Source organism: Psammomys obesus, unplaced genomic scaffold (genome assembly GCF_907164565.1).
Source record: "Psammomys obesus unplaced genomic scaffold, mPsaObe1.curated_primary_1811, whole genome shotgun sequence".
NCBI lineage: Eukaryota > Metazoa > Chordata > Mammalia > Rodentia > Muridae > Psammomys > Psammomys obesus.
Window position 1 is genome coordinate 53,933,421 of NW_026585895.1, and position 23,322 is coordinate 53,956,742.

The 23,322-nt window shown below is 46.8% G+C and overlaps 1 protein-coding gene across 4 annotated transcripts; it reads right to left on the reverse strand.

Moving 5' to 3' along the window:
• Positions 1 to 2,014: 2,014 nt before the first annotated feature.
• LOC129671532 (histo-blood group ABO system transferase 1) lies at positions 2,015 to 16,379 on the reverse strand. Of its 4 annotated transcripts, none has more exons than XM_055600579.1 (8): positions 16,263 to 16,379; positions 11,241 to 11,434; positions 10,710 to 10,787; positions 9,892 to 9,961; positions 8,701 to 8,748; positions 6,587 to 6,622; positions 5,962 to 6,096; positions 2,015 to 3,224 (listed from the first exon to the last, which is right to left on the reverse strand). In XM_055600579.1, the coding sequence occupies exons 3-8, from the start codon at positions 10,714 to 10,716 to the stop codon at positions 2,537 to 2,539; spliced, it is 984 nt and encodes a 327-aa protein (XP_055456554.1). In that variant the 5' UTR covers positions 10,717 to 10,787; positions 11,241 to 11,434; positions 16,263 to 16,379; the 3' UTR covers positions 2,015 to 2,536. The 4 variants fall into 4 exon arrangements, with proteins under 4 accessions (XP_055456554.1, XP_055456555.1, XP_055456556.1 ...); XM_055600580.1 differs by having other exon boundaries at positions 11,241 to 11,456; XM_055600581.1 differs by lacking the exon at positions 11,241 to 11,434.
• Positions 16,380 to 23,322: the final 6,943 nt, after the last annotated feature.

The following is a 23,322-nucleotide window of genomic DNA, read 5'->3' on the forward strand; positions in this document are numbered from 1 at the left end:
AGAAACATCCATCAGGAAACCAGAGAACATTCAAGCAGCAAGACCTTCAGGGCTGAGCTGAGTAAATATCCTGGCTGATGTCACTGGCTATGGAAACTGAAAGAGTGGGCCCATTATTTGACTCAAAAGCCTCCAGGAACCTTGCAGACTAGGAGCAAGGTTAGGCACCAGGCTTTGATTTCCTGCCAGGGCTGACCACGGGGTCTCTCCCCTGAGTAAGGTGGGATTCGTTTCTAATTAGAGAAAACATTTTCTGGGGTTGTTCTTGTGTGAACATTGCTGCCAGGCATGGCCAGAAAAGCAGGCTCAAAGCGTCAGAATGTCTTACACATGTAGACTTAGCCCTGAGCTAGAGCGAAGCAGACCATGTTTCCCTGTGGTCTGACAGAAACTAAGAGGCAGGGCACCAGGAGTTCGTGGGTGAGGCTGTGACAGGCACCTGAAACACTGCCTGCTCTCCCACAGCTCATGTTCCCTCTTCCCTAACTTCTCCTTCAATCCCTTGGGCTTGCTGGGGTTTTATGGGGTAGAAATGGCAGGTCTTTAGGTGTCCAGAGTCAGAAGAATGGCAGACACCTAGAAAGTTGGAGACTTCAGACATCAGTGAGCAAATCTCCTCCAACCCCAAGGAAGGACACCTAAGGTTACCTTCCTTCACTCTTCACCCATTTCCTCTATATGCCTTTCTCACTTCCCCACAGTGTGTGACACCCCCCTGCACCTCACCTTTTCCCCTTCCTCAGAAGCCTTAAGGTTGGCTTCCTTGATTTTTGGCTTGTTTGAACTCTCCTCTCCTCCCACTAATTACCCCCCCCCCAAACACACACACTTTTTCTTGATTACCATAATCTCTGAGGTGAAATGACACTCTTGGCATTAAGGAGTGTCTCTGTCTACACCCTGGATCTGATCATTTTGAAGAACCTTCAGAAAATTTCCAGGGTTCAGGAAATTTACTGAGCACAGAAGAGAAGGTAAGACACTGTGCTCTACTTTGCACATCGTTGGACAGTATGTGGACAAGCACACAAAGAGTAAAAATCAACATATCAAGGCAATTCATTTTGCAAAAGAGTGTTCCACCACTCAGACAGGATGCACAAGCACACAAGGCTAGAATTTGCTTGTTTTTGAGGTAACAAGGGTGTGACTGTGCCTTATCCCTAAGGTGCGTTGGTGGGAGCTGGAACTCAAAACTCATGTTACCTGCTAGTTCATAATTGCTGAGAAACGAAAGGGTGTTATAGGGCATGTCAGACAGCACAAACATGGGAGTCAATATGTGGGAGGCTAATGGAATATTCGTAACTGGTAGGTTGCCCACCCATGATAGAGGGAAAAAATGCTGACCAGGTGTGGTAACAGGCAGAGGGGGATGGATGTCTTTGAGTTCCAGGCCATCCTGGTCTAGTAGCAAATTCCAGGACATCCAAAAAGACATAGGAATCCTGTCTCAGAAAAACAAATTATAACAATGTAAGAAATGGAAAAACAGGCAAGGGTACAAAGTCTTCAGAACCCCAGAAACCATTTTGGAACAAGATATGTTGGATTTTAACAAAATTAAGAATATCATTGCTAGGTGTGTTGGCTTGCTTATCATTCCAGGAGGATGAGGTAAGGGAACCATGAATTCAAGGCCAGCCTGGCCACAAAGCTAGGCTGAAACCAGCCAGAGTGCTATAGATGTTATATCAATAAAAATAAAACAAGCAACAACACTTTTAAAACAGTAAAATTTGAGGATGGGAACCGAGTCAGACCCCAACACTGCACAGGAAAAAGGGGTATTGAAATTTTATAAATTTTACATTGAAATTTTTAAATGAAAACTAGAGTATGAAAATAATGAGGTTACCCTACACTCAGCAAGTTCAGTCACTATGTATCTCTAAGAGTCTGACAAAAATGGACCTCCATGGCAGCATGCCAGGGTATGCGAGGGCATCCATGAGGCCCTGTTTTCAGTCTCAAATACCTCAAAACAAGAAAAATAAAAGGAAATTAAAAAACATTCCATGCCACCTAGAAATACATTTATTGTCAGGAATGGATCACTAGCTATTCCCAAATAAACAAAAAATGAGCAGCGTCGATGGGCACAGGGAACTGACCTGCCCTGAGTGGGCTGAACAGGAGCTAGGCACCTCTTTAGCCCACAGGCTGAATATCCCTGCCCTCCTGCCTACCTGAGGGCCCTGGCCCTCTGTCGAAGCTCCCAGCAGAGGAAGGGACAAGCCTGAGTGAGGATGCACAGGCCCTCAGGTAACTGTGTGACAGAGTTTTGCCCACGTTCTGAAGTCTGTGTCTACCATATCACTGAATACAAGGAGCTTAGGCACACAGGGGGAGCTGAAGGTGGTTGATACTCCAGGGACGGACCCAAGTGTGTGGCTAGCCAAGTGGTGCTGGGCCTGCTGGACTCTGGGGTGGGGTGGAGGGTGACACTTAGCAATGTCTCTCAAATCCTTCCAGTTCCAACCCAGCCTCATGTGCCCTGGCTATAGGCCTGGCCTCTCCAGTGGGAACGCAGCTATCAGTTCCTGATTGCCTGATGGTTCTTGGGCACAGCTACATATCTCAGCTTCTTCATGATGGATGGCCAGCCCATCAGCTGCTGGTCCCACATGTACTCTGGGGACAGCACTTTTGTAGGCTTATGGTAGAGCAGGTACTTGTTCAAATGGCTCTCGTCATGCCACACAGCCTCAATGCCATTGGCCTTGTCCTCCACCATAGCCTCATGGCAGGCCTTGGTGAGATGGTGCACCTCTACCACTGACCCCCCAAAGAAGGCCCCCATGTAGTAAAAGTCTCCCTCATCCCAGGGGATGTAAGCCTGGGACTTTGGCCGGCGCTCATAGGTAAAAGCCCCCCTGTTGCTATTGTAGAAGCCAGGATGCAGGGTGCCAAAGAGCGCTGAGAGAATCTCCACGCCCACGTGGTCACGGAACTTCATGTCCACATCTGCACAGACCAGGTAATCCACCTCATGCAGAAAGCGCTGCTCTGAGAAGTGGCTGATCATCTCCATCCGATGCATGGACACGTCCTGCCAGCGGCTGTAATTGCGCACAGTTAGCACAACCAGACGCCGTCCTGTCCCCAGGTGCACCTGTGGAACATCACCTGGCCGGTCAGTGAAGACATAGTAGGTGACCTTGTGTCCCACCATGAAGTGCTGCTCTGCCGTCTCCAGAAACAGCTTCAGGAATACCACATACCTGGGAGGGAGGACAAAGAGGTATAAACTAAACTTACCAAGACAGAGGCCCAGGCTACAGAATCCATGGCTACCTGGAGGCTTGATCCCCCAACTTTACAGTTCTCCTGACCAGTCCACAGACTGTACCTCACTTCACCCTCCTTTGCAGCAGAAGGATGCAACATTAGCACCCCATCTTAGCAAGGAACACTGAGGTAGAATCCTGGATGCTTTCAGCCAGGGAGCAGGCTGACTCCAGACCTGGAGTTCCAGGCAGATCCCCTGAAGGTATCTCTTGTCTTGGCGACTCCTCAGCAGGCCACCTGCCCATGGGTTTGTCATCCTCCCTTTAATAATGACAGCTCCATCCCAAGACATTCCATACCTTGAACCCTTGCACTGGCCTGAGTAGAGCCTGGGCTCCTAAGGCCACACTTTCTCAACCCTGGTGGAACTAGGTGGATCCTCAAGGGCCTGGTATCTGTGTGCCCACTTTGGACACTCTCCAGGGCTGTCTCAGGAAAGCAAAGGGTCTCTGTATCCTAGACCTTCCTCCTCAGAGGCTAGAAGGTGTTGTGGACAAGGGACTCAGTAACTCTCTTAGGTCCCTAAGAGTCATCTCCTGTGAATTTCACCAGAGCAAGAACCAGTCTCACAGGGTAGGCGGGGAATGAGGGAGATAGGCACCCTAGAAGGAAGCACAAGCCTAAACCAAAACCCTCAGGTCCAAGTAAAAAAGGCTTATAACCCAGGTTCTGTGTCATCTTCCAGGCCAAGAAGTTTTCACCTGCTTCAAGGGCTGTTCCTCCCTTGATGACCCCCAGGGCCTCGTGCCCCACCAAGGTAACAGGTGTCGGGAGCAGAGACTCAGCAGCCTGCTTTGATATTTAAATCTCAGTGGAGAGATGGCTTTTAGGAGGCCTTTACTAATGGCAGAGGAGAACTTGCAAGTCCTTCTCCTTTTGTTTGTGACAGCAGGTGGGATAGCTTGTGAGGGTCACACCTCTTCCTCTAGCTCCTTGTGCAAATTAACCTACTGTTCTGAGATGTTTTACTGGCTAAAAGTAACTCCTCACAAATAAAGAGGTCAGAGGGCTAGAGGCAGAGGAGGAGGCAGAGACTTGAGACTTGCTGCTTACTGCAGCAGCCTGCCTTTTGCTGTGGCTGTAGAGTCTGGACCTTTAAAAAGTTTCCTTTGTGCTGTGTGTTTATTTAAATAATATTAATCCTCACTCCTGACTCAAAAACCGTTCGACTCTGCTGGCTGGCTCCCTATCACCTGGCAGTGTGCCAAGCCCAACCCACTTCAACATCAGAAACAGGCAAGTGGCTGTGCAAAGGCTCCCAGCTAGTTCCTTCAGGGGCCTTCTTCCCACAAAGCACCTATCCCACCTGGCAGGGCTCTTGCTCATGTACCAGCAGCACCCAGACAACTAGTGTTTGTGTCTTGTTACTGTATGGTCCTTTGTTCATAGGGGTGGCAGGCATTCTCAAGGTGCCTAAGAGCCCTCTAGCTGAACCCCAAACCTCTCTCAAGTCTGGTGCAAAGGCTTCAGAGCTATCCTTGGACCTCACCCAGCCCTGCAGGGAAGTACAAAGCCCTTCTCAAATGCAGGCAGCACAAATGGTGTCTCTTATTCCCCCACAGCTTTCCATGTTATAATGCTGCCCTGTCTGGCTTCCCACAGGTCCAGACAGGACACATTTCTTGTCTGTGACCTCAGGTCAGCCTGAAGCAGAAAGTCAGGGTTTCCCCAGGTCTATTTTCTGCCACCCCTAGGTCAGAGGTTAAGTGTTGGGATCAGTAAGCAGGCACTTCTACAGCCAGCTCCAAGAAACCTGACAGACCGTTATCAGGCATTTGTGAAGACACCCAGACCACCTGCTGACCACCTGGAACTACCTGTGCATGCTCTAAATCACCCTATAAAGAGAACAGGAGCCTCTCTCTCTCTCTCTCTCTCTCCCCCTCCCTCCCTCTCCTTCTCTCTCTCTGCCTCATCTCTCTGCGACCCCTCTCCCCCTTCCCTTAATAAACCTCCCACGTGGAACCAATCTCGTGATTTGTGAACCCGAGTGTAACCTTCACATTCGCACGTTTCCTAACATTAAGTGTTTCACCCAACCCCTGCTGTCTACCTTGTCCTGAATCTGAGGACACCTCAGTGGCTTCATCTCTGCTGGCATCCTGTTCCTTGCTGCCAGCCCTGGGAATGAGAGACCCACCTGAAGTGTATGCTGAGGGTTACAAATGACACCTCACTGAGAGCACAAAGGACACTGGCCTGGGGCTTTGGGAGGAGGCAGAGCTGGGTTCATTCACCTGGGAGCCCACCAGAGCTCAGGAAGGTGCCACAAGCCCCACCCCCACTGTATCCTAGACACAACCATGGAGCTTGTTATGCCTACACCTTCACCTTGACCCTTGTGCGTGTATATGTGTGTGTGTGTGCACATTGTATATATTCATGTTTGCGTGCCTGTGTGCATGTGTGAAGGCCAGAAGTTGGCTTTGGGTGTCTTCTTCCGTTACTCACATTTTAGTTCTTCAGACAGGGCTCCTTCATTGACTCTGAAGCTCAGTTTTGCTAGCCCGTCCAACAAGCTGCCTGGATCCACTCATTTCTCTCCTCTACTTGATTTGACTACAGTCGAATGCCACCATGCCCAGATGGATGGTAGGGATCACACTCCGATCCTCAGGCCCTGAAGCAAGTGCTTTACCCACTAACCATCGCTCCAGCCCCACTGCTTACTTTTTGATGGCAAACACAGTCAGTCCAATCGTGGTATTCTGAAGCCTGAACTGCTCATTCAGTATGTCGATATTGAAGGTTCCCTCCCAGATGATGGGAGCCAGCCAAGGAGTCAAGACGAGAACGTCTTTCCTACTGCATGGAGAGAGAGCCAGGGGCGACATGTGACCAAAGGTGCCTGCAGGAGCCCTTCTCAGATTCCACACCCTCAGCTTCCCCCAGGGATGATCACGAGGACCTGGGCCAATCAGAAGCAGCTCTCATTGACTACACCCCAGCCATAAAAGCAATTGAGTTTACTACCACCACAACCACCATGTCCCAAATCCATAGTGACAGGGACAGGAGACAAGGAGTGGAAGCCCACGTGAGAAAGGAGACAGAGAAGATGCTCTGGGGCTCCACATCTGAATCAGACAGCCCTGAGAATGTGAAAGGGTAGGTAAATTGAGGCCAATGAGGATTATTCAGATCTTTGTGTTTCTCTGAGTTTAGTTCTTCCCAGTGTTGGAGACTGACATGGAGCCTCAGGTGTGCTGCTCACTCTTCCCCCAGGACAATAGTTTGGTGCCTTTCATGCCTTTAGGACTCTTACGCTGCCCAGGAGGTGACCTAATTTACTCACCTGGGTGATAGCGCCCTTGTCTGGGGATAGGTCATCCTGGAAAAGAAAACAGCAGAACTCAAGTTGACAGGACAGTCATTTGGATGTATGTCACTGGCAGCCATGCACCAGATAGACAGACCTGCATGAGGAGTGGGAGCCAAGCCACCCTGCCTGCCCATGATCCTGGGACCCAAGGCTGAGCCTAACCAGGAAGTGTTAGATCTATTAATTAAAGATGAGGCTGGCAACCCATCTTCTATGAAAGTGGTTTATTAGGTGGATATGAAGGGAAGGGGAAAGGGAGAGCAAGACATGATGGGGAAAAAGAGGAGGGTTGTTGAGAGAGAGAGAGAGAAAAAGAGAGCAAGAGAAAAGAGTAAGAGAGCAACCACGAGTCGGGTTGTCCCTTTAAGGGGCAAGGTAACCCCGAGGTGTGGCCACCTGGCAGATGATACATGATGACATCATAAGTTGCTAGGTAACAAAGAAGCAGGTTGTGTTCCAAAATACTAACAGGAAGATCACAATCTTATTTGACATAAGGAAGGGTGAGGAAATTATGATACTTCTCCCCATATTTTAGGCTGGGAGATCTAAAAACTGTGTTAATTCACAAGCTGAATGAGACTGAACATGTCTATAGATGACAACCATCCCTCCTGGGCCAGCATCCTGCCTTGGTCCTCTCCTGGGTGGTGGCACACAGAATCTTGGCTTTCCTGCTTGGTCAGAGTCCAGTCCTAACATTGGTGTCAAGTGCTTCCAGCGATAAAGCCTGAGCAGTGTGCAGCAGTGGGCTGTCCACACAAGGATGCCAAGCTGCACTGTTGGTATAATATTCTTTTAAAACGTATACGCCTTACCCTTCTTCATTCAAATGCTGATTTCCCCACCCCCAGCTCTCTGGTTTCAATCCGGATATTGCATTGTGATACTCATTATAAGCATCCTGTCTCAACTCTGTGTAAACAGGACAAAATAAAGCAATTAGATACAATGTTGTGCAATGGGAGGAGCCAGAAGGCAGGAAAGGAGTGGGAGGAGAGAGAGGAAGGGAGCTGGGAGAGCAGAGCTGGAGGAGAGAGCTTGGAGGACGTGGAGCATGAACCAGACCTAAGATTTCACAAAAAGCAAGGAAAATGTGGGAAATATAAATGTTATAAAACTGAGGGCTTGGTGGTTTAGGAGGGAGTAAATATTGCCCAGCATTGTGTTCTAGGTTAACTAAAAACCCAGTCTCTGTGTGGTGATTTGGTTATGCAGCTGTTTAAGATTAACAGCACGCTTTACAAGAAGATAAACCAATAGTCTAAAAACTGTGTTAATTCACAAGCTGAATGAGACTGAACATGTCTATAGATGACAACCATCCCTCCTGGGCCAGCATCCTGCCTTGGTCCTCTCCTGGCTGGTGGCACACAAAATCTTGGCTTTCCTTCTTGGTCAGAGTCCAGTCCTAACATCAGTGTCAAGTGCTTCCCACGATAAAGCCTTGATCAGTGTGCAGCAGTGGGCTGTCCACACAAGGATGCCAAGCTGCACGGGACAAGAGCCGCTTTGGCTAGTACGCAGCATGCCCTGAGATGATGTGGAAAGCAGACAGTGGGGCTGGAATGATGTTCAGCAGTAGTGGCAATGGCTACTCCTGCAGAACAGCTGGATTCAGTTCCCAGCACCCAAGTGGAGACACACAACAGTCTATAACCCCCATTCCAGGGGACCTGAGGCCCTTTTATGGCCTCTTTGCCTCAGAGGAATACCGCAGAAGAAGCAAGGTGGGTGACAGGTCCCCCAGTAGGAGCCAGGGCTTAATGCACAGTTTCTATAATGGGATATTCTGGAGATAGATGGTGGAGATGGCTACACCACAGCATGGCTGTGCTTACCGCACTGAACTGTGGCAATTGTGGGCATGGTAAACTCCTGTGCTGTGCCCAGCATGGCTCTTCAAAGGCCAGATGACAGGCACTTAGTCAAAACAAAGTGTAGGGCTGTGTGCTCCACTTCAGGAAGGGACAGAGCAAAGGCCCATGCTACACACACACACACACACACACACACACACACACACACAGCCCTCCATCCACACCGCACAGCCCAGAGCTGAAGAGCACCATGTGAAGTCCAGATACCTTGACAGGGTTACAATTTCCCGGACATCCAGCTCTCTGACAGCCACGCTACAGAAAGAGAACACAAGAGACAGGTTTATACTAGGAGGGTTTAGGGTTCAGTCACACAGAGCCAGGTGGAAGGGCAGAGCGTGCCTGAGGGTATGGTAGTCTATTACTATTACAGAACAACACCATGGTGATCGCCCCGTGGAATTATGCCTCCAGCACCAAAGTCAAACACTGCCATGCCATAGGCCCAAGTTGGGGGGACCCTAGGGGACTGGAGGAAGTATTTAACTTTTAAAATAATTGGTTGATTCTGGGCACCCTTAGGTCTGGTCAGCCCTGTTCTAAATATCTGGGGAATATCTGATCTTCAAGTCAGTTTGGAATTTCCTGCCATATGAGATACACTCGTAGTTAAAGGTGGGAGAGTGATCAACTCATCCTGTGTCTGTTCTGAGGAGTGGAGGCTACAGGCTTTGGGTCAAAAGTCAGGAGCTATTCAGGAGAAGGATTGGGGCCATTTGGCCCAGTTTCCAAACAAAGTTTATCTCACAGGCGCCGGCTGGTGATTTTCTCTCCACTTAGTAGAGATCTCTGTTTTCTTCCTTATCTCTGCCCTCACAGATGGCCAATGTCAGGAACTTTTACATTCCTCGGCTCTTTGGAGAAGCACTAAGAGGTTTTAATTAACATGGGCCTAAAACTTAAAAATATAAGTTATAAGGCAATTAAAAGAAACATAGGTTATGAAGTTAGTCTGATTCTTTCAGTGGCCAAGAAGGGCCCTGGAAACAAGGCCCTCCTCTGGACACCTGCAGTAGTTGTGGACAGCCCCTACTCTGGGCCAGGTCCTATAAGCCAAGGCCACATCAGGACCTATTTCCTGATGTCTCTACAGAAGCCCCAGTAGACATGGCAGTGTCTCTCCTCTGTGGGGATTCACAGACCATCCACACAGAGAAAGGGCTGAACTCCAGGCTCCAGGCCTGACTTCTCTCCTTCCCCAGGCCCACCCTCACAGCTAGAGCCAAATGAATGGGCATCCAGCCCCAGATCCCTTCTGTGGAATCAGAGGCTTCACTATGTGGGCAAGCCAAAGCTGGACATGCTACTGTGGGTGCCAAGCCAAGAGCACCTTCATTAATACACAGTTCAGGGTCCCCATCAGGGTCACAAATGTTGCTCATGAACCTGGATTCTTACCTAAAGAAGACTAAGACAAGCACTAGGAGGGGAAGGATTCCAAGGTGAGTCGAGTAGCAATTTGGTCTTCCTGAAAAACAGCAGCACAGGATCCAGTTACTCTGTCCTTCTCAGGCCTGATGCCCCTCCAGGCCTCTCCTGAGAGTCAGAGGTCATCCTGTGCCCTGTAGCCACCACTCCATCTCAGCCAGCCCCAATCCTGGCTGGAGCTCCAGCCCCACTGCATACTCAGAGGGGAGAGAAGGTTATTCCCTTCCAGCTCATGACTTCAGCAGCTCCCCTAGGCCCTCAGGGTCTCCTTGGGTGCCCATGTCCTCAGGTCACTGAGCATTCTTTCCCATGGTAAACTGAAATCACCAAAATGAATACCTTGGGCTCACTGCTGGCTCTATCTCAGGAGGTTAGGTCCAGCTTCCCCCCTGGCCCCTGTATGTGTACCTCCACAGGGACAGCAACTGGTCTTTTCTAGTGAATTTCTTTCATGCTGGGATTGAAACCCAGGGCTGATGTGTCAAGCTCTGAGCAAAGAGCAGAATGGAAAAACTAGCATGCACCCACTTTCCAGAATCTCTGGTTGGTCAGTTCTCCTGAAGCCAGCACTTTCCACACAGCAGCCATGCCTAACCAGCTCACCAGCAACCACTGCATCTAAACTCCAGGTTTACTTTCTCTGGTGGGACCCTCTCTACCTCCCAGCACACCCCACCAGCTTCGAGCCCTGGGTCTCCCTGCAGTGGTTCTTCTCAGGGCACCCTACTTCCCAGACTCCCACACACCGGGCCTCTCACTTACATGGAGACTCGTGTCTCCAGGCCTACCTCCCATTCCTGCTCACTGTGACAGGCACACTTCCCGGAACCTGGCTTCCTGATACCATCAGTGTTCAACAAACTTCACTGGGGACCAACAGAAATGAAACAATGTGAGTAGCCTAAGAACAGACACTAGTTTGTCAGGTTCCAGACATTTGTCTTAGTTTCAGGCGTGGACCAGACCCTGAACTGGTGTCTCAAGGGTATGAATACACACTGAAAAGACCCCAGTCCTCTGAGGGTCCCAGAACTAATCAAATGAATAGTCTCTGACCTGAGGGCAGGAGAAACTAAGGAATTGGTTTGTTCCTTATCTTGAATGGAGACTCTGTCTCAGACATAAAAATTATCAAACTATACACACTGTATGTTTTACTACATAATAAGTGTGGACATTCATTAGAAGGAAAAGGACATCCCAAGAAATAATTCCCAGTGACAGCAGCAGGGATGGCAGTTGTACCACCCCAACTCCATTCACCCCGTCCACTGTCTCTCTCCAAACCTCTCTCCCACAGCAAAAAGAGAGCAACTCACCTCTTCACACTGAGAGGTCAGTGAGCCTAAACACAGCATGGCTGAATGAACACCAACACTGAGTGCTGGAGTGCTGGAGTGCCCTGCTCTGAGTGATTCCACATGGTAGAAGTCTGTTTTCTTCACCCTATGCTTTGCCCTAAGAGGCTCCATCATCTGGGTTCATCCAGCACAGAATGATAAATGACTTACTCCTGGAATAAAAAAGGATTCACCCTATAAGGGTATGGGTGTGAGTCGAGATCCTAGGGAGGCATATGAGCATGTGAAAATCAAACATAACAGGGGTAAAGGTGTAAAACACTAATCTTATAAAAGCCACTAACTTGTAAACTGTTAAAGATAATTAAGACATGCAAGCTAATGCTCAGTCTCCTTATAAATTATCAAATTCTTCAATGTTCAGAACTATGTTCAGTCATGCTAAGTACAAATGTAACTCATTTACAATGACAAGCTTGTTTTAGCTTCTTGTTTATGCTTTCCAGGTTAAGCTTAAAATAACTAAAAACAAATAAAGTGGGTTTAAAATAAGTATACTTAACAAAGGGTCCTCAAACTCTTCAGAGATCTGCTGGATGTGGCATTTAAAATGTTTAATGGAAAAAAAAAACTTCCAGTGCTAGACAGAAATGCTAGCTGCTAGTGGCTACCCCAAGGTCACCAAAGAAACAAATGGGGCACAGACAACTCCATCTGAATTATGGCAACCCTAACCACTAGGTAAGTATCTGGCCCACCACCATGGCCCTGCCCAATCTGTGGACACTGAGTTGACCGCTCTACTCTACCCCATTAAAGCAGGCTAGTTTTTCCAAGTTCATCTCTCAGACTTTCTGGGTCTGGCAGCCAAAATCATATGTTGTCCTGTGTAGGAGCTAAAAATCCAATGCTGTCCTCTCAGCCAGCCAAAGACCTGTGACTTCTATCCCTCAAGGAAACCATTGAGCCCAGAGGAAGCTAGGGTAACCCAGATAACAGTAAGTTTCTGTCATTTTAATTGGTACATAGTCCCTTTGTATTATACTTCCTGCTATAATTTATCCTTCTCAGATATCTGATAGGTTGAAGGCTAACTGTAGCTTTTTTTAGTTTGGCAGCAGGGAGCAAACAGCTCCTCCCCCAAAGCTGCAGCTAGCTTGTCAGTTCCTTTCATTAGTATAAACAGGCCTCACTTCTTTCTAGAGATTCTAGGTCTCCAGCTGAGAGAGACAGAACAGTTTACCTTGCTGCTAGACTTCACTCTAAAAGAGAAAAACTCACCAAACAGGTTTCAGTGTAACTTTTTATAAATCCCTTATTTAAAGGAACTTGCTTTATAAGGAGTGCTGTCAGTAATCAACCACCTGTGTCTCATGGTGAATGAATGCACAAAACAAAAGCATGTGAAGTACCGTGGGAGTCTAAGGAAATGTTTTCTTTTCTTTTTGTTTGCTTTATAATTATTTAATTCAGTTTAAATTGAATTAAATAATTAATTTAATTTTTTATTAAATTAAATAATTTAATTATTTATTGTAATTAAATAAATAATTACAATATTTTGTTGTAGCCTCCTCTGCTCCTAGCCCCACCTATTCTCCTTGCCTAAGAAAATGTTTTGTTTTTTTTTAATATATTTTTTACTTATTACAATATATTCACTTTGTGTCCCAGCTGTAGCCCCCTCTGTTTTAAGATGTGTAAATGCAAGACACAAAGGTCTGCTGAAGTAAAAGCTTGGTAAGTTATCGGTATCTAAGAAAGTGATTTAAAGTATGTAAATGAAATTGTAAAAGTCTGGGAAACTGATTTAACAGCATGTAAAAGAAATGAAAAGTATTTCAGATATCTTTCTCACTATAGTGTCGTTAAACTAAGACTTGTAAAGTTCAGAATTTTAACATTAACAGATGAAATTCTGATAAGCTGTTAAGCTAGCCCTGGCAATTTTCCTACAGTATAGATTTCAGTACAGATTTCAAAGTCTGGTAATGCTAATGCCACTAAAACTTTTATCTCATTTGTAAACTTAAAAAATTATGTAAGCTTACAGGAAGTCATCTGATGCTTAAAAATCTGCCTCTCGTAGGTTAAAATAGACTCTGGATAAGAACTCCTGTCAATCAACACTCTGAGTTTCTCCACCTGCCTTTTGCTGAGGGAGAGACCTCCCCCTTACCCTGGTCTTTGGTCTTTCAATTCCTCCCTTTCCCCTGGCTACCAGGACCATGGTGCTGAAAGTTTCTAATGTATATCCAAGATTAAAATATTCCTCTAAACTCCTTAACTTACATTTTTCCCTAGTCTACAGCTGTCCTAGCAGATTTCTAATCAAATGAAGACTGAAAACTATTTTAAATGTGGCATCCCTAGGTGCTTTTGAAGGAATTTCCAACCCTCCTGAGCCCCTGCATCCTACACTGCCCCAAAGCTGTCTACAATGGACCTGGACACCTAGCAAGACAGATGTCCCTGAACTGCACTTTTCTTTTCTTTCCCACCCTTTGACCATCATTCCAGCCTTGCTGCTGGCCACCAATAGTGACAACTCAAATTCACCTCAGAAGCAGATATAGAAGAGATTATGTTGTCCATATCATCAACAAAAGGCAGGAATGTTGGGGCCTGAGGATATCGGGAAAATATGTATAACTGAGGTGTCTACAATCTAGTTTGACTGCCGGCCAGTCCCAGCTTTGCAAGCATATGTTGCAGAGTCCTGTCTACTCTCAGAACTTCTCACCTCTGCCCTCCACTTTGAACCCCTTTAGTGCCTGATCATCTGTTCCCTTCTCTCCAGTTTCTTCCCCTCTCCCCAGCTTTCCTTTCATACATAACTCAGCCATTTTGACTACACTTTCGTGGTTCTTCACTCCTGGCTCTGTGCCTGGATCTTTGTTCCATCAGTTTTTCCCTCTCTCCTATCCTTTCTCTTCTCTTTATCTTTTGCTATCTCCATCCCTCTCTCCTTTCAGGGCTTGGCCTATTTGGCTGGCCATATTCCATTTGGCTTCATACATATACCTCTGGCTGAATTCTCCCTCTTACCTACAATAAAAACCTTCTGAAGCATGCCTAGGTACATCATGTCCTTATTTTCACTCATTCTCTACAAGCATTATAAATCAGTTAACCCCTGCCCTCAGCATCATAAAATGAACAAATTTGCCATCTCAACCCCAAGGGTCTGTTACTCCTATATCAACTTAATTTCTGATCTCAAAGGAAAAGGACATAAATGACAAATTCAGCTGTGGAAACCAAGATGTTATTATCCTTTTTGATGCCTCCCAAGCTCCTTCTTTATGTGCTTTTGGTCTCCCACAACAAACACAGTTATCCTCTTTGCAGGACAGATCTCACATCATTACCTCAGTGATAAGATTCTACAACTCCCACAGAACAAGGCTTTTGTTGCTCCTGTGGTTTCTTCTTTTCCCCTTTGCCTGGTGCCTCACACTTTGTATTACGCTGGGCCACACCTCAGCGAAAGCTGGGTCACTCTGCCTTCCTACATTTGCTGTGCTAGTAGTTTCTCATGTGATCAAAACAAATGTATGTTTTCAAGAGCTTTCCAAGCCTTGTCCTCTGAGGATAAATGGTGGCATTCCTTCCATCCCCCTTCCTCACCCCACCCCCACGAATGTCTGGTGTATTTCTACCCTTTGTAGAAACACTTGAACAATCTGCCCAGATCAGAAACCCCAGGCTTTCTCCCATCCTGCCACTTCCCCCTGCCTGCCTCTAACCCAGCTGCCCTGGCCACTGGGCAGCCTTTATCTGCTTTTTCTCTTCATTCCTCTGACAGTTTACCCACCAGACATGGCTGAACAAATGGAGGATAAACTGGCTCCCTTGGGTGTCCAGCCCTCCACATACCTCTGATAACACTTTTAAAGACACTGAGATCTACACTTAAAATTGCTAAGATTGGCCAGTAAGATCTCACAGTAAATTTCTGCCTAAGATTGACAGCCTCAGTCTGAGCTCCATGAGGTAAAAGAGAAGCATCTCCACAGAGTTGCCTTCTGACTTCCTCACAAAACCCATGTGTACACATTGCACACAGACATGAGTAAGAAAATTCTGTCTTCTTTGTTATGGGGTAAAATGGTTAAGATGATAAATTTGTTTTATATTTTACCACAGGTAGAAAAGAGGGAGAGTGAGAAATGAGTTATTTTTGTTTTGTTTTGTTTATCTAAGGCAGGTGGCTGCCAAGGGCCAATACTCCATAGTCTCCTCCATCTTGTAAAACTCTCCTGTACTTGCCCGTTGATTCTAGCACACCTTTACCCTTTGTTCTGATGAGGATTAAGCAAATGACATCAGATTGTAAGGTCCAGATCCCACCAATGGGAGGAGACACAGTCACCACTTGAGCCACAGTAAAATCTAAGTGGACCTTGTACTCTCATGAGCTATGTGCTCACACATAACAAGCACCTCTGGCAAAAAGAAATCCTCTTCCTGGATTAATTTTGCTTTGTTTGTGTGTATCTTTGTGTAACACCAAGAATATTCTTTTGTAACCAAACAATCCTGGCTGTACCAGCTGAGGGCTGGAGAGCCAGACCCACCCTCCCAACATCACCCCCTCCCCTCCAGCCATGCAGGATTACTGCCACTCAGCCACCTGGAGACTCCTCTCCTTGGCCCTCTTCCTCCCCTTCTCCCCACAGGTGGTCTGGACCCCTCAGAGCACCTGTAAGGCCAGGTTCATGGGCACTGACCACCACCTGTGTCCTGGAATACCGAGGCAGGTGGAGTAGGGGATACCCAGTAGAAGGACGGACAGTTTCGTTCAAGTCCTTTTATGGCAGCCTTGACTAGTCAGATCAGCACTTCCCACTCTGACAGAACTCTGCCCCACTCACTCGCCCCTCAGCAGTACACATGCACAAACACAGATCCAGGGATTCTTAGGGTTCCTGACTGTGCAGCACTCCTAGCCCTGCCCCAGCAGCAATGAAGCCCCAACCAGATAGTTAACAATCAACAGAGAGCACTCACAGCCCCTTTCCTCACCCCTCAGCTCACCTCTGAGGTCCATGGCAGGGCCCAGGATGGTTCTGTTTCTGTGCAGCTAGTTGTTAGTCACAACTCAGACCTCAGGCACAAAGCAGGACTCACCCTCAGGAGAGACAATACACAGTCCTGAACACCTGTGGGCGGGGTAAAACTCTGGCAGGCTCCTGATTTGCCCAGTGTGTCTAAGGGAACCAGGTGTCCTCAGCCAGCTATCCCCAGGAACACAGGCAGTATTTAACCTACACCTCATATCCCAGGGATTGTGGATGCTTCTCCCTCCTGTCATGCTCTAACCTGCCTTTGCTGTGGTCCCCCAAATCTGTCCCACTGTCTTCTTCAGCTTACATTTCTTCCTTAAGCTAGCAGCCTCCCCAAGCTCTCCCCACCTGACTGTTTTGTTTTAGGGTGTTCTCTCTCTTTCTCTCATCTTTCTCCCTCCTTTCTCTCCCTCTTTTCTCATCTCTTTTTCTCTCCCTTTCTCCCATGCTCTTCCTCCCTTCCCTCTCTCATTTCTCACTTTCCTCTCGTCTTCCTTCTGCTCCCTCTCATGTTTTCCTCTTCTTCTACTTCTTCTCCTTCATATCCTCCTTGTTATTCCTCCTCCTCTCATCTTTCCCAGTCTTTTCTCTCAACTCTCTCACCCCATCTCTTTATCTCTATATAAAACTCTGATGGGTGTCATGTATCCCAGACTGGCCTAAACTTTACTATTGTAGACCTTGCAGGCCTTAAACTCACAAAGATCTTCCTGTCTCCACCTTCAAAGTGCTGGCTAATCTTGTCAACTTAATTTAGAAATTAATGTGATTTAGAAAACCTAATGTGAACCAAAGTTCCCCAAGTACCTTCTTCAAGGCTGATTAACTGATTATGGAGAACTTGGAATGTTGCCATACCAGAGTCTATCTGGTACCTTGGGCTATCTTTACCATCCTTAATAGCCATTTCATGCCCACCTCTGTGTCTGACCTAATAATTTGTGACTAACAAGTAAAAAAAAAAAAAAAAAAAAAAAAAATTACAGGCATTAACCTAACATACCATATAAAAGTAACTTTTATTCACCTAATGTAATTGACAGAGGTTTCTGCCTCTGCCTGCTAACTTAGGCCTAGTCCTGGTAGCTTCTAGCCTCTGAGCAATCTATTCTAGGCCTGCAGTGCTTTCAGTATCTGAGACTTACTGCCAAATAACCTCACCCTTTCTAGCTCTTTCTGAGTTCTGGCTGGCTGGTTCAACTCAGCTGTTCTGGCTCAAACTCCTCTCTAAGCTGACTAATTCAAACTGGCTTGTCTCAGCTTCTAACTTTTTACTCTGCTTGGCCTCAAACTAACTCTAGCAATCTGTTCTAATCTTCTGGTTCCTTCTCATTCCTTGTCTCATTCTGTCTCCACCTGTGTTTAGCTTGATCTCTCCCCAACCTGTTTTTGTAAAATTGTCCCAGTAAAACTGCTCACCCCCCCCCAACCCCACTGCATTGCTCTAAATTCTGACTTTCCTGTCTCTTCTAGTGTGAGTTAGGATTATCCTATCCTGAAACATTCTGTCAAATCTTTCTGTGATTTGTCACTTTGTCTGCCTCTCAATTAAGTGTCATTTTCAAACATGGTTGCTTCCTTCTACAAACTAACTTTTACCTTCATTGTTTGAGATTAAGAGTCTCTATTAAGAGTGTGTCTCCATTCCAGCCAGAGTAGACATGTTGCTGGACTAAAATTCCTCTACAACACAATTCTCTCTACCAATCAAAAGGCTAAGAATGTCATCAGATAGTAACAAAGGCTTGCAGCAGTGATCTCCCCACTGGGCTTTACCGCACCAACACCCTGCTATGTTCCTTTTTTTCTGGAATGGTGGGGAACTAGAAAGTCCCCAAGGCTATATCCTAAAATGCTTTGTCTAGCTACTAGATACAATGTACTGGGAAATGCTGTTTTTAGCTGATGTAAATGACATAATGCAACCTCCTACTGGCTTCCTGGAGGGTTGTGTAACCTACTGGTTACTTGGTTGCTACCTGCTTATACTTTCTCTTAAGAAAAGCCTGCCTTAGAAGCAGACCAGTGTCACAGTTTGTCTCCCAATCTGCTCTGCCTTTCTGCCCAGTCAGTCTTTGTCCAGCACTCAATAAGCTTCTATCTACCTGAATCTGGTGTCCAGGTGGTCAGTGTACAGGCTCTTCTTGCACCCCAAGAACAATGGCTTCTAAGTTTTCATAGCTTGGAGGGTACTTTAACACAGATCTGAGTTGTGTCCCAGCCAGCAAAAGCTCAGGCAAACTGCCTTCTGCCAGCTTCATGCAAATGGGCTCATGATAGAAAGCTCGCAGCTGGGATGCTGGTCATACAGCTCTGGGATGTTAGAGATAATGTCCCTTTGGGTAAGAAGCTGGAATACACAATGACCCAACATGCTCTTGCCCAACTTCATTTTCTCCACTAACACGGATGGCACAGCTGAAAATGTCGCTTCACAGTGTTTTTTCTTTTATTGTGACTTGGGAAGAGGACCAGACTTGGAGAGTTTTTAACTCCAGCACCTGAACATGAGTATTCTACAGACTTGGAAAGTCTTCATGATTTTACAGCACTATACAGTCAGTGATTGAGAGTATGTGGTATGGGCAGAGGGAGACACAGAGCATAGTGGAACACGATAGGGAACAGAAAATGCAGAACCACAGATATGCAGCCAATGTGTTTGTTTACAAGAGTAAATTAGCCCAATGGAAAAGGACAGTCTCTTCCAGAATTTATGTTGAAATAATTGGGCACCCACGTGAGGAAAAAAAAAAAGCACACATGCCTGTCTCATAAAAATTCTCTTTAGATGAGTGTGATTTGGTAAACTTTAATCCCAGTTCTTAATGAGTGGAGGGTGAAGGATCAGGAGTTTAACATATCCTTGGCTGTATAGTAAGTTCAACATCAGCCTAGATATGAGATTCTGCACAAAAAAAACCTGGAAACAGGTCTTAAACTCAACTATGGAGTGAAAAAAAATACAATACTTAAACAATTCCTAGAAGAAAATCTAGGCAGGCCCACAGCAAAAGCACAAGCCATAAGAGCCAACTGATACAATGACACCATTGAAATGAAAACTCCTGCCCTGGAAAGGATGCTGTCTTCAGGTGATGATATAGCTCAGCTGTTACAACGTTTGCCCAAGCATTCAGGAAGCTCTGGGTCCAGTCCCCAGCATTACACTGGCCAGCTGTGGTGGCACACGATTACAACATCAACACCAGAAGAGTGGAAGCAGGAAGATCAGAAATTCAAGGCCATCCTTAGCTACATAGCCAGTTCAGATCCAGCCTGTGACACACAACAGTCTTCCGCAAAAAGAAAAAAGGGGAAAAAATGCTTTAAAGAGAATTAAAAGAGAGAGAGAAATAAAAGACAAAATACCAGCGAGAGGAGAACATTGGCAAAGCACATCTCTCATACAAAAAGTTAAGACATGAAACACACAAAGAGGAGCTCTCTTCACTAGCAATAAGAAAACAAACAACCCAACAGGAAAATGGGCTAAAATTGTAGAGGGATCTCATGAGAAAAGATACAGGTAAAAATAAACATGGAAAGGTATTTTACATTAAATGTTATCAGAGGACTGCAAATTAAAACACAGGCCAGCAAGAGGGTTCAGTGGGCAGAGGTGCTTGCCACTAAGCTGAAGAGCAAGAGCTCTGATTCCCAAAGGTTATCCTCTGACCTCTACATGTCTGCCATGGTACATTAACACTCTCTCTTCATCTTTCCCTCTTTTGGGCCCCTATAACGCACACACACACACACACACACAGCAATAAATCAAACAATAGGGCATGCTTGTGTTAAAAGGACAGAGCCCTGAACACCTACATCATCAATTCTGGTACAAAAGGGAGCAAATGAAACCTTCATTCCTGAGGGAGTGGAAAATGCTGCAGCCAATGATGGAGACACTAGGCAGTATTTGCAAAATGGATCACACTCTTAACAGCCCTCTCCCCAATCCAAACATCCCACTCCAAGGTATGAACTAAGCAGTAAATTTGCAAGGAATTCTCACACAAGTTCTCATGGCTGCAATCATCTCAAACTGGGCCTTCAGTGAGGGAACTGTCAGATTAGACACACTGCCACATGCACGCACAGGCTGTGGGTCAACAACCAGAGCAACTGGGTGTGGCCAGAAACAGACACAGCTAGAGATGGAACAGATGGCTGGTGGGGCTCAGGTCAACCATGAGAAGTCATTATGTCTGCACTGCTGGTCCTCAGGCACAAGCACAGCTTCCTGGTTCTGCCATCCTAGTACAGTCAGGGAGGGTGATGAATAAGGGAAGCTGGGGTGTGGGTGATAGTCTTTTCCATAGCACGAATTCAACTTCCCAAGACACTGTCATTTGTTTTTATTTTTTTAATTCTACTGTTTTTTAATATTATTTTGTGGTTTGGTCACATGTAGCTGAGCCTCTCCTTAAGCTCAGGGTGACCTTCAGCTGCTGATCCTTCTGACTCCAACCCTCAAGGTGCTATGATTACAGGTGTGTGGACCTAGATCCAGCTTGAGATCATTTTACGCATTTTTCTGTGATGTTTAAAAAGTGAGGCAGTGGTGTGTGCGGTGAAGCTGCTGTTTTAGAGAGACTTGGTTAGGGCGAGACTGTCTGGTTTGGACCTATGAGGAAAGAAGGCAAGAAACTGTAAACAGCCAAAAGGAGTCTCAGAAACATGGCAGTGGAGTGGACAAGGGACCTTGAGTCTGTCCCCATTGATGGCAACCCTGTGAAGACATTTAGTTCTTCTCAAAATGAAGATGATAACTTGTATGAAGTTTAACAAAAGGGAAAGGAAGGTGCCCGCAAATCTCCTAACAGTAAGGAGCATCTGACTTTTTCCATCTTAATACTCGGATCTGTACCGTTCTTTACCTGTTCCCTTCAACACTCCCAATTCTCAGCTTCCAGCCCCAAATATCCAAACCTTGAGTGGTAATGAATACACAGTGGTATTGAAGAAAACACAGAGAAGCCCCTAGAAAGCTGTGGGGGTTCTCCAGGATCACAGGGGCGTAACTCAAGGAACAAGGAAAGGCAGTGGGGAAAGAATGCCATGCAGCTGCAAGCGTAGACACAGCACCGCTGGGAAGCCACTGTTCACCATGCAGGCAAACATGATGCTGGCTTAGTACAGGCTGAAAGAAGTGGGGGTGAGCTGTGCCACACTGGCAGGATTGGCAGCACGGGGAAGTCATCAACGAATGCTGGATCATGCAAAAGTGTCCTACCCTGAACTGGGAATCAAGGAAATACCCAGGACAGTGGGTGAGAGGATTGAAGGGCAGGAACCTAACAGGTACAGGGATCATTAGACACCAAGGTGCTGGATGGAGGCATCCTGAAGGAGTAGGACCAGAGCTCTGCATCTGGCCACAGCACAGGGTGGGTGGAATTAGACTTTGGATATGGGCAGAGTAGAGCCGAGAACATCCTGGGTGGGCAGGGGGGAGTTGAATAATGAAGCAAGAAAGGTGGTGAAGAAGATTCAACAAAGAGAGATGAGATTCACTACAGGACAACCAAGAGTGGCCACCCTATCCTTTGGTATTGTTCCAGCCTGGACCCCCAGTAAAGAACAGAGGCTGGCAGTCCTGAAGAGACCTGATAAGCTAGGGCCAGATGGAAGGGGAGGAGGTCCTCCCTATTAGTGAACTTGGAAAGGGGCAGGGAAAAGATGAGGGATGGAGGGTGGGATTGGGAGGGAGGGGGCTATGGCTGGGATACAAAGTAAATAACCTGTGATTAATATAAAAAATAAATAAATTTTTTAAAAAAGGTAAAGAAAAGAAAAAAAAAAAGAACAGAGGCTGGGTACCGTCCAAGTCCTCATAAACACACCATCAGCTGAGACCTTCCCAAGCTGATCATCACCTCAAAAAAGCATAGAAACAGCTACCAGGAAACCAGAGAACACTCAGGCAGCATGACTCTCTGGGCTGGACTCAAGGAAGGTCATGGCGAATACCTCTGGCTACAGTAACTGAAAGAGTGGGGCCACTGTTTGACCAAAAAGCCTCCACAAGGTTTGGAGGCTGGTTAGGAGCCAACAGGAACCTTGGGGACTAGGAGCAAGGTTAGGCACCAGGCTCTGATTTCCTGCCAGGGCTGACCAACAGTCTCTCCCATGAGTAAGGCAGGATTCATTCTTAATTAGAGAAAATATTTCCCTGGATGAACATTTTTTGTCTGAATAATGCTGCCAGGCATGGACAGAAAAGCATGCTCACAGCGTCAGAACATCTTGCACATGAAGCCTTAGTTCTGAGCTAGAGCTAAGAAGATCATGTTTCCCTGCAGTCTGACAGAAACTGGCAGGCACTACACCAGGAGCTCCTCCGTGAGGCTGTGACAGGCTCCCTGGGAATTGCCTGCTCTCCCACAGCTCATGCTCTCTCTTCCCCCTCCTCCCTCCTGACCTTTCCTGGTAACAGACCCTTGCTGATGCAGGAGCATGGACATAGATGTGGCCCCCAGGGGCAGCACAGGCCAGGACCCCAACATGGTTTCAGGTAGCATTACTGGCTACTCATATCAGATGTTCCTCACTAGCCTTGAGTCTCCATTTCTACCTCTTTTCATTGTGCCCACATCCTTCAGTTTCTCTTTCTCTTCCATTTCTCCACCACTTACTTGCTCCTCGTAGTGGCACCTGAGGTCTCTGAGTGTCTGCGGCCTCCTAGCAGTAGACTCAAATGCCCTGCTTGTGCATTATTGCACAGGGCAGGAGTCATCTCAGGTATGGCCTGCCCCCAAGCCCAGGCCTGCAAAGCACCAGACTGGTGGTCATCTCAGGCTTGCTCCCTGTCTGGCCCCATGGCGCTGGTCTGGTGGTTATCCCAGGTTCGCTCCTCACCCAGGGCCTGGGGTCACAGCTGGGGTTCATCTTGTCTCTGGCTCACTCCCTGCCCTGGGAACCTATCTGAGACTGTGTGGTGCCAGATTGGCGGTCATATCACGCTAGTTCCCTATCTGGGCCCCTGGCACCAGGCTGGTGGTCATCTCAGGCCAGCTTGTTCAGGG

What these genes read in the sequence shown, in the direction of transcription:
- LOC129671532 (XM_055600578.1), bottom strand. An exon ending in CTTGTCTTAGTCTTCTTTAG is followed by an intron (nt 8,749 to 9,891) that starts GTAAGAATCCAG and finishes CTCTTTCTGTAG; the next exon opens with CGTGGCTGTCAGAGAGCTGG. An exon ending in ACTGTGTTTGCCATCAAAAA is followed by an intron (nt 3,225 to 5,961) that starts GTAAGCAGTGGG and finishes CCTCCCTCCCAG; the next exon opens with GTATGTGGTATTCCTGAAGC.